We start from the raw sequence: 9,952 nt of genomic DNA on the forward strand, positions 1-9,952 counted from the left end.
ATTGAATGGATTAGTCCAAACGTTATATGATGCATTAACCATATGAAAACAAACATTTCGATGTATCCAGTTGAACTCAATGTAACATGTATAAGCATTGTGATTGGATCAAACGTAAAGTAAATCAAATTCATATCGAACAACCATAATGTATTATATGTGACCCAACTCATACATAGAAAACGTAATGGGTATGAAGGAAAATATGCACATGTAATCGAAAGGGATCAATTAGAGCTTTCGAAAAAAATGGGAGAAAAAGAAACCATAATTTGACCTCACTCGGTTCGAAACAAACTTTACGAAACATACATAAAATAAACATGAAAACATATTATATTTGACATGAATCATTTCCCAAAAAAGTTTACGTCGAAACGTAGAACAACTTGAATTTATAACGTACATAAAAATATGCATGTAAAAATGGTTTCTTTAAACGAAAACGTATTATATTTGACCTGACTCGTTTATAAAAAAAAAGTTTACGTCGGGATGTAGAACAAATCATATTTATACATACCCGTACATAAAATATGCACGTAAAAATAGTTTTTAAGTAAAGGCAGTATAGGGGTAAACCGAAACAAAATATTAGTAAAAAATTTAAAAGGTTAAAAACGTTCGTAAAACCGTGCTAAGTAGCACCAATGCCACAACCACATCGACTCTCAATATCGTAATAATAAAATAGATAAAATGGTAAAAATTACACTAAACGAAAAGCAGACTAAAATCATTGAACTACGCACACCCGTTACAGTGTGTTAATGCGAAGAAATTAACTAGAAACGTAAAATGTAGAAAATAATAACTTAGTCGGTCTAGGACCCGCCCGTTGCAGCGAACTTTTCAAAAGGGAAAAATGGACGTGTTGCGATGGGTCTGTCAAATATGAAAAAATAGAGCAAAAACGTTGAACCTCACACGCACACTACGACACGTTAACTCGCAAAATTTAGAACGAAATGTAAAACGAAAAACTTGTGAAAGATAAAAAGTATGGGGGACCAAAGTTGTAAATAATAAAGTGTTATGTTAAATTATAAAGAGTTTGAGTTTTGGACTAAAGTGGCAAAAGTGACCAAACCATAGGGACCAAAATGGCAGTTTACTCAAATGTAAAAGATAAAACTTTTAGGTTGAAAGTGAAATATCAAAGTTTTATTTTTTTGAAAAACTCTCCAAGCTTGGGGTACAACTCCTAATGCATAAAAAAGTTGCTAATTTATATGTGAAATAATTTAATATATGGAATAATATATGAAATTATGTTTGAAGTAAATAAATTTAAAACATGTTTACAATGATATAACCAGGGTACGAAAATGGTCGGTTTTAAAATATCATAAAGTGATGATAAAAACAAGTGATATGGTTAAAATATTATAAAATCGTAATAAAATATATTAGATCAATTTGTATTTTAATAGTGTGTTTGCCAATGAAAACAACCAAGACAATTTATTTATTTCTTTTTCATTTTAAACATCCTTTAATCATTTACTCAAGATAACAACTTAATTTGTTATCTTATAAAAGTAACCGTTGACATTTTAAGGTATTTGATATAGAACTATAAAATTCACATAAAATAAGTATAAAATTGTTTTGATTGTGATATGTAACGAGCTTATTTAAACGTATAATGCATTTAGTTTCCTACTATACCTGGAAATCACACGCATATACGATTGTTACATTTTCTTTTATACAAATACATGTATTGGAGCGCGTTTATTTCAAGCCACTAACATGTTAAGAACTACGTGATTCATTTGTGCGTAGTGAATAAATATAGTGGAAGAGAGATCAGAGACACTTACATAAACGTCATATCTTTCTATACTAATAAATGAAAATCTTTTTTGGACATGTGTCACTTCCTGGTGTTTTCTCACCTTATTTTCCTATTTATCTCTCATATTAAATAATAATAATTTTAAATAGAATATTAGATAAGAATAAACATTTAGATAAGGATAAATGTTTGTTTTTATTATGATCATATTAAATAATAATAATAATTTAAAAAAATTAGTAATAATAATCTTAAGGGATATTGGATTTAAATAACCCCAACTTTCATCAATTGTCAATAAAACTCTAACTTTCGATTTATACACCAGCATTCTAAACTTTCAATTTATTAGCCGATAACACTCCCTAACTAACAAAACCCTAACATATTTAGCTGATGTCAGCTGCCACGTCATCAAAAATGTCACGTTAGCTACCACATCAGCTGCCACATCATAAAAAAAAAGTCACATTAGCTGCTACGTCAGCAAAAATGGCCACATCAACAAAAACTACTGGGTTAAGGTTCAGTTAGTTAGCGAGTGTTATCGGCCAATAAGTTGAAAGTTGAGAGTGCTTGTGTCCATATCAAAAGTTGGGAGTGTTATCGGTCAATTGATAAAAGTTGAGGTTATTTAAATCCAATATACCTAATTTTAAACAAAAATTAGTTAAGAATAAATATATGTTTTTCTATAAATAATTCTAAACAAAAAATTTAGATAAGCGTGCATAAAACTAACTAAAATGATTGTATCTTTTGAATGTATCATAAAAACGGGATTCAACCCCATGTAATACATGTGTTTTTAACATAATATAAATAAAAAAAAGTAAAATGTTATAATAAGTAAATAGTACATCAAAATTCATTTTTAGAAAATAAATATTGATGATTGTAAGTGTTAACATATAACATTTTATATTTTATTCAACACATGCAATATACGAGTTTTTTTAAAGATATATCTTTTTTGTTATTTATATATAAAATTATAAATGTAAAATAAATAAAAAACAAAGTAAAATATTATAATAAGTAAATAGTATATCAATGTTCATTTTTAAAAGATTAATGTTGATGACTATTTGTGTTAACATATGACATTATATTTTATTTGATACGTGCAATATACGAGTTATTTTAAAAGACATATCTTTTTTTATTATTTATTATATAAAATTATATTTATGCAACCCGTATAATACATAAGGTTGTAACCTAGTTATGTAATACATTAAAAGTAATACATATACATATTGTTGGTTCTCCGAATATGCCTATACACATACATAGATGTGTGTGTATATATATATATATTAAAACATGACAACTAATCCCTCTTACCTAATCCATTTTTAATAGAAAGCATCAATCGTATTCTACAAAATAAACTTCATATCTATTAAATTAATTGTGTTGAATTTTTGTTTCCAGAAGTTTTCAAATGCAAGTTTTTTTCATAATAAGAAAATACTAATTATGGGTAAAGTTCTTGTACAAATAATCTTAACATACTAAACATACAAATTGAAGGAAAACTCAAAAAGACAAGGTGACATTTTTGTAATTATCAATAATTATCAAAGTTACTCTACAAATATACCTAAAAAACCTAACCCCCCCCCCCCCCCCCCCCCAAAAAAAAAAAAAAAAACCTAAACCCCCCACCCAAGCTAAAATGCTAAAAATTAAACCCCCAAAAAATCTAAAAAAATAAAAAAAAACACTCAAATTATTTTTTTTTTTTTGCTAACAAAATGTAGCGATTTTTTAATAAAAAATGTTAAAAAAATGTGTTTTTTATGTATTTTTGGTTGAGTTCACATTTGTATAGTAACTTTGATAGTTGGTGGTAATTATAAAAATGTCACCTTGTCTTTTTGAGTTTTCCTTCAATTTGTATGTTTAGTATGTTAAGATTATTTGTATTTGATCTTTTGCCTACTAATTATTATACCATAATATGATAATCTTTTAAACTAGCAAGAGAGGGTAATATAGTTAATAAAACAGAAATTTCTTAAAAGAATATATCATTATACCATAATATGTATTTGTAAAGCACATATAGTCTTTTTAGCTTGTATTCAAAATTTATAAATGAAATGAGTCATCCCTTTAATCATTTAGAGGTCACTTTTAGCTAATTATTCCATAACACGTAATTAATCTTATCTTCACAGTTTATTTAAATGAGATTAATTATTTTTAATTATCCATAATTATTTAATTTCTTGTCTCCACTCGTAATCAAGAAAATATTTCAAATGTTAGGCCGGTGGGTTGGCGCCAATGATTGATCATGGTTAAGCCTTTTGGGTCCATGGTCGGTGGTTCCAAACATTCTATATGCATAAAATTCAACTTGTCACAAATTAAATTGATTCCAAAAATTAGATAATATCAATAAATGTCTACTATTTTATTTTCAAACCTTTCTAGTTGGGCACTATATAACCCTTTGTTCAGGGACTAACAAGGCACAAGTCAATCATCTTATTCTTTGGCATTTTCAGTTCATATATCTTAAGAATTGAAAAATGGTGAAGTTGGCATTTGGGGATTTTGCCGACTCATTTAGTGTCAGCTCAATCAAGTCATATTTGGCTGAGTTCATTGCTACACTTCTTTTCGTGTTTGCCGGTGTAGGATCGGCTCTCGCTTTTGGTTAGTTATTTTTCATGCAAGGATGTTATGTAGCATATATTTTTGTGTAACAAAAACAAATGACCATAACATGTTTTTTTTTTTTTTTTGAATGTTTGCAGGCAAGCTCACAGGTGATGCACCATTAGACCCGGCTGGTCTAGTAGCTATAGCAGTGGCTCATGCTCTTGCACTATTTGTTGGAGTGTCAATTGCCGCCAACATCTCCGGCGGCCATTTGAATCCAGCTGTCACCTTTGGATTGGCTGTTGGTGGCCACATCACTATCTTAAGCGGCTTATTTTACTGGATTGCTCAAGTGCTTGGTGCCATTGTTGCGTCATTCCTTCTTCAGTTCGTCACGGGTGGATTGGTACAACTACCTGTTTTTCCTTATGAAACTTGATATGTTTTGGTGTTGATCTCAATCTTAAATATTTGTTATTTGGCAGGCCGTTCCGACCCATGGAGTAGATGGAATAAACGCTATCCAAGGAGTAGTGTTTGAGATTATCATAACCTTTGCGCTAGTCTACACAGTTTATGCAACTGCAGCTGACCCCAAAAAGGGTTCACTTGGAACCATTGCACCCATTGCAATTGGTTTCATCGTTGGAGCTAACATATTGGCTGCCGGCCCATTCAGTGGTGGTTCAATGAACCCCGCTCGATCAACTGGACCTGCTGTTGCTAGCGGAGACTTCTCACAAATCTGGATTTACTGGGTTGGACCACTTATCGGTGGTGGTCTAGCTGGGCTTATCTATGGTGATGTATTCATTGGTTCATACACTTCAGCCCCCACCGAAGACTATGCTTAACAAGTTTAGCTGTTTTTATCGTCAATTGTGTTTCGTATTTCTTTCATGGTTGAAATTGTGGCATCCTCTTTGTTGGGGGGAAGGTAAAGGGTCAACTTTGACCACCCCATAACCTCAAGTTTGTGCTTTCATCTTTCCTTTGGTAAATTCTAAGCTTGTAATCTTGAGATGTGAATAAGAAGTGTGTATATCATCATCATCATCATCATCCCCTTTTGAAACCTGACTTCTCTGCATCAAGATATTAAATTTAGGAAAAATAAAAAGGAAATAATAAATCATAAAACAAAAATCATACCCAGGTGGTTGTGTTCACGGATTCGAGAGTTGAACAAACACAGCCCGTTTAACCCGAAAAAGAAATTTATTTAATTCAGATATTATTACTTTATAATTCTAAATTTGAATCGCTACCCGTGAACTAGTTGGGTCCGACCATTTAGCTAAACATGTCCATGGGTTCAACCAGAAATTGACCACCGAAACCTGTGAATTTCGCGTTTACGTGCCCTTACAAATAGCATTGTAACAGTTTATATTTTTCCCTCCAAGCAGCCTGCTTTTCAGGGGTTTACTTATACCACATACATATTTCACGGGCCTAAACGCTTACCAATACAGTCGAACCCATCCAAACCCCCCACTCCTTAAACCCAAGACCATTTAACTAACTGAGTAGCCAACCAATGTTTCAGAAAAAAAAACACAAGTATTTTAATAATATTGTTTTAGGGTAGCCTATTATTAGTAATATTTGGCATCATAAATATTTATGTATAGATTCAAAACAAGTGTTTCAGGGTGAATGCAACCGAACCGCCGTTGTTTAATGTGCCCGTTTCCCAACCTCTACATTCGCAACCTGGGTCAACTTGGAACACATTTGTGTGAAAAAAGGAACAAGAACTCACATGGTCTTCCATATAATTAAGCAAATGATGTATCCACCTTCAGAAACCTTGAAAAAACACAAGTATACCAAAGCTATTTGACTTAAGTTTGATGTGAATACCTACCGACACCGTAGAGTGAACCTCTAAATGCTTTGTATATAGAAATTGAAATACAGTAATGTTTGAAATGTAACATCATCATATAACAAAGAATCAGAATTATTATTAATACTTTAAAAAACAACCGTCCTGTTGTCTTCATATGGTAGAACACGCAACTCACAGTAGGATTTTAGTGCTTTAAGAAGGCATTGTTTCTCAAGATTCTCTGATTTCTGTACAAAACTCAGTAGATTATCCTTGTGTGAAACTCTCTCTACCTGAAACCCCAAACATAAAGTTCAGTATAATTTTTGCCTTCTTTTTTGGTGTTCAGTTCAACTACAATCATAAGATTAAATGTAGCCACTATAATTATTGTATTAATTGGTAAAAACAATAGAAAACTATGTTTTTGTTGTAACTAGAATGCTAATTAGCTTATTAATTTGTCTTTTTTTTTCCAGTTTAGTCTTCCACATACTTAAGGTTTCATCGAGAATATTAACTCCCAGGATTCATTAGTAGACGATTAATAAGACAGCATATTTACCATCTGTTCAATAATTGGCCCACAATCAAGTTCTTCTGTCACAAAGTGGCTTGTAGCACCAATCAATTTCACACCAGCATAAAAAGCCTGTGCCATACAGTAAAAACCAGATGACTGACTATATACTTGATATTTTCTTGATTCGAACACACTTAAGAAAAAGAAGGATGAAAGACCTAACCTGCCTACAAGGATTCCCACCCTTGAATGATGGCAATAAGCCATGATGAATGTTGATTATATCTTTCGCGTATCTATTCAAAAAACTTTTAGATAAAACCTGCATATTTGCTCATTACTTAATAAACATATTCAATGGAACAAAATACACACATTTTTTATGGTGTTCATCTAGGCACCAACTTGAAAAAGAAAAGCATCCATGTAGAAAATACCTACATGTAATTGCCAAAGTTGGCACTTTTGATCCATCTAGTTACGGATGGGTCGATTTGGGTTATTTTTATTAAATAGGTAGAACAAAAGGAGTTAGTTAAATAAAGCGCCAATCAGTATTTTTAATACAAAAAAACGCCTTAAATTAATAATTTATCAAAAAATCAGATTATCACTGAAATAGTCAACTTTTTGTTATAATATTTGACATGCTAATCATTTACAAAAAGAATATTCATAAGTATTTCCCAAAAAGGTTTCAGGTCAACCCAATATGAGCCATACAAAAGAGTGTTATTCTTTTTGACCCAAACCCGTTTTAGCCGAACCGACCAGTCCGATACGGAACTAAGTTATGAAAGTTACCTGCATATATCTAGCAAGGACTAGAAAATCGGTATCTTGAACCAACTGCAGAATCTCATCTTCTCTTTTATCTTCTTTACATGTGGACAGATAGTGATATGGGATCTCATGCCTTTCAAGAAGCCGCATCACATGGGAATTGGGAAGCCTATCATGATTACTGTTCAAATACACTTGGGTCAAGAACGGAATAAGAATAGTCAACAATGGTCATATTCACATTTCACCTAATGACTGAACTTATATCGATTGGAAGTTTTCCATCTTGCCATGCAAGCAACAAATCAACAAGACAATGGTCCTACAGCAAAGAAGTGAACACCTAAAGGTTTATGTGATGCAAATTGTTAACAAAAAAAAAAAAAAAAAACTTGTCCAAAACCTGCTTAGAAGCAAGAACCGCAATTTTATACTTGGGATCTATAGATGGCACCCGAACAACAGATCTTATAGCATTATATTTCTTTGATAACTTGAGAATGTCCTCATTCATTTGTGTCCTTGGCCATTTGATAGGATCAAAGACGAATTCACTGTAAGTCAAAACAAAAGGTCATCTTTAAGTTTTGGAGTGCAAACATCGATCGTCTTCACTCAACAGGAAGGAAAAGTCTGAATCGTACTCTACATTTACAAAAAAAAAAAAAAAAAAAAAAAATATACGGGATAAACTCATGAAACAATAACCAAGTTTCTTCAGTGTTCAACTTTATTCTAACAACAAAAACCACCCAAGTTTCAAAATTGTTCCAATCTTGTGAGGTTTTTTTTGTAAGTGTTAATTAATAAAAAAAATCAAGTGACCTAAACTGAAGATGTATGAACCTTGCTTACTATTTAGTGCTTACTTTTCAAGTCGACTTAAATGGGACGATTATGAACTTGGTTATTATTCTTTATTTAAAAAAATAATCTCTAAATGGTAACGAGGTTTTAATATATATCTTCCATGTAGGACACTTAATTTAAAAGAAATAACATATATAAATAAATTTCAGAAGACTGAAACAATTGAGTGGTTTTTGTTGTTAGACAAAGTGTGAGCAACTTCAATGGAACACAGGAGAAACTTGGTTACTATTAGGTGAAATATTCCCAATAACTATTTGCAACTAGCTCAACAACAGAATAATATTACATGATATGCACACACACATATGTATATATGTGTATTGAGATAGAGGGAGGACCTTCTAGAGTAGAAAACATTCTTGTTTTGGGGCACAAATACATCAGCTTCCAATATGTTCCCACCTTTTGATGCAATACACTCAGATATTGTGGCCACAATTCCAACACTATCCTATCAGTAAAATTACAGTTAATTAAGTTTATTTCTACAGATAATCAGGAACATATTCATTAATCTCAAAGCAACAGCAACATGGTTTACAATTTCAGTCTCATAACTGATCTGGATTCTTCAATTTTCAATGATTTATTGATAGTAACATCAAATTCTTCAACACATGATTCAAACTGAGTGATGGAATGCATAATTAAGTTATCAAAAACAATAGCAGAATGATATACTCTAATCTCATAACTGGATCTGGATTCTAAGATTTTCAATGATTCATTGATGATAACATCAAATTCTTCAACACATGATTCAAATTTTTTTTTGAACGGCCAACAAATCAATCCCGAGCACTCTCGGGGCACCCACTGGAAAAACGGAGTACTCCGAGAGTAACCCGAGTCGTCCACCACCAATTCCGGGGAAAACTTGGTAACCCCCGCCCGTAGGCACGACGGTAAATTACCAGGAAAACCCGTTTGGCTCAAGGATCGAACACATGATTCAAATTGAGTGATGGAATGCATAATTAAGTTATACTTGGAGAAAATCAGAAAATTATTCCTTAATCTGAAAACAACAGCAATATGATTTACTTTAATCTTATAACTGGATCTAGAATCTACAAATTTCAATGATTTACATCAATTCTCTAAACTGAAAGATGAAATGCCTAATTAAGTTATACTAACCTACAGATAGTCAGAAAAATATTCATTAATCTCAAAACCACAGGCAGGCAGCAATATGACTTACTCTAATCTCATTCATAACCTACTTACTGGATTATCAATAACATCAAATTCTCATACACATGATTCAAATTGAGGTATATTGTACAATTTTGAATGAGAAGAAGATGAAAATGAGCGATTGAGGTATAGTTACAGGGCAATATAGAACATGAATGCCGTGAGAGAGGGGAGGAGAAGGCTCTGGAAGCGTGTTGAATGATCGATTGGCGGATTGAAGAACCCTTCGTGTTCGTGATGATATTCTTCGAAGAACACTCATCTCTCTCTCTCTATTGCAGCAGCATCCAATCTCGCTCGCTCAGCCACAATAATATGGTTG

The 9,952-nt window shown here is 32.1% G+C and overlaps 2 protein-coding genes across 3 annotated transcripts in view; one reads left to right on the forward strand and one right to left on the reverse strand.

The window, feature by feature from the left end:
* The first annotated feature begins 4,230 nt into the window (after positions 1-4,230).
* On the forward strand, positions 4,231-5,479 carry LOC110873151 (probable aquaporin TIP2-1). Its single transcript, XM_022122079.2, has 3 exons — positions 4,231-4,471; positions 4,573-4,823; positions 4,903-5,479. The coding sequence occupies exons 1-3, from the start codon at positions 4,345-4,347 to the stop codon at positions 5,269-5,271; spliced, it is 747 nt and encodes a 248-aa protein (XP_021977771.1). The 5' UTR covers positions 4,231-4,344; the 3' UTR covers positions 5,272-5,479.
* An 818-nt stretch (positions 5,480-6,297) lies between these two features.
* LOC110873150 (formyltetrahydrofolate deformylase 1, mitochondrial) overlaps positions 6,298-9,952 on the reverse strand; it is a 3,727-nt gene continuing 72 nt past the window's right edge. The window contains exons 1-8 of one of the 2 annotated variants that reach the window (XM_022122078.2): positions 9,767-9,952; positions 8,769-8,876; positions 7,961-8,111; positions 7,806-7,879; positions 7,579-7,738; positions 6,998-7,096; positions 6,817-6,903; positions 6,298-6,544 (exon numbers count right to left, since the gene is read on the reverse strand). The exon at positions 9,767-9,952 is cut by the window's right edge and continues 72 nt beyond it. In XM_022122078.2, the coding sequence (XP_021977770.1) occupies positions 6,398-6,544; positions 6,817-6,903; positions 6,998-7,096; positions 7,579-7,738; positions 7,806-7,879; positions 7,961-8,111; positions 8,769-8,876; positions 9,767-9,783 (843 nt within the window). In that variant the 5' untranslated portion in view covers positions 9,784-9,952 and the 3' untranslated portion in view covers positions 6,298-6,397. Of the gene's footprint in view, positions 6,545-6,816; positions 6,904-6,997; positions 7,097-7,578; positions 7,739-7,805; positions 7,880-7,960; positions 8,112-8,768; positions 8,882-9,766 lie in introns of both variants that reach the window. The other variant, XM_022122077.2, reaches the window with a different exon arrangement.

The sequence above is a fragment of the Helianthus annuus genome, chromosome 8 (genome assembly GCF_002127325.2).
Source record: "Helianthus annuus cultivar XRQ/B chromosome 8, HanXRQr2.0-SUNRISE, whole genome shotgun sequence".
NCBI classification, from domain to species: Eukaryota; Viridiplantae; Streptophyta; class Magnoliopsida; order Asterales; family Asteraceae; genus Helianthus; species Helianthus annuus.

Bases quoted from the DNA above. Each gene is read 5' to 3' on its own strand.
- LOC110873151 (XM_022122079.2), top strand. From the start codon at position 4,345: ATGGTGAAGTTGGCATTTGGGGATTTTGCCGACTCATTTAGTGTCAGC. The intron at 4,472-4,572 runs GTTAGTTATTTT...GAATGTTTGCAG, and splicing joins AGGATCGGCTCTCGCTTTTG to GCAAGCTCACAGGTGATGCA. The intron at 4,824-4,902 runs GTACAACTACCT...GTTATTTGGCAG, and splicing joins AGTTCGTCACGGGTGGATTG to GCCGTTCCGACCCATGGAGT.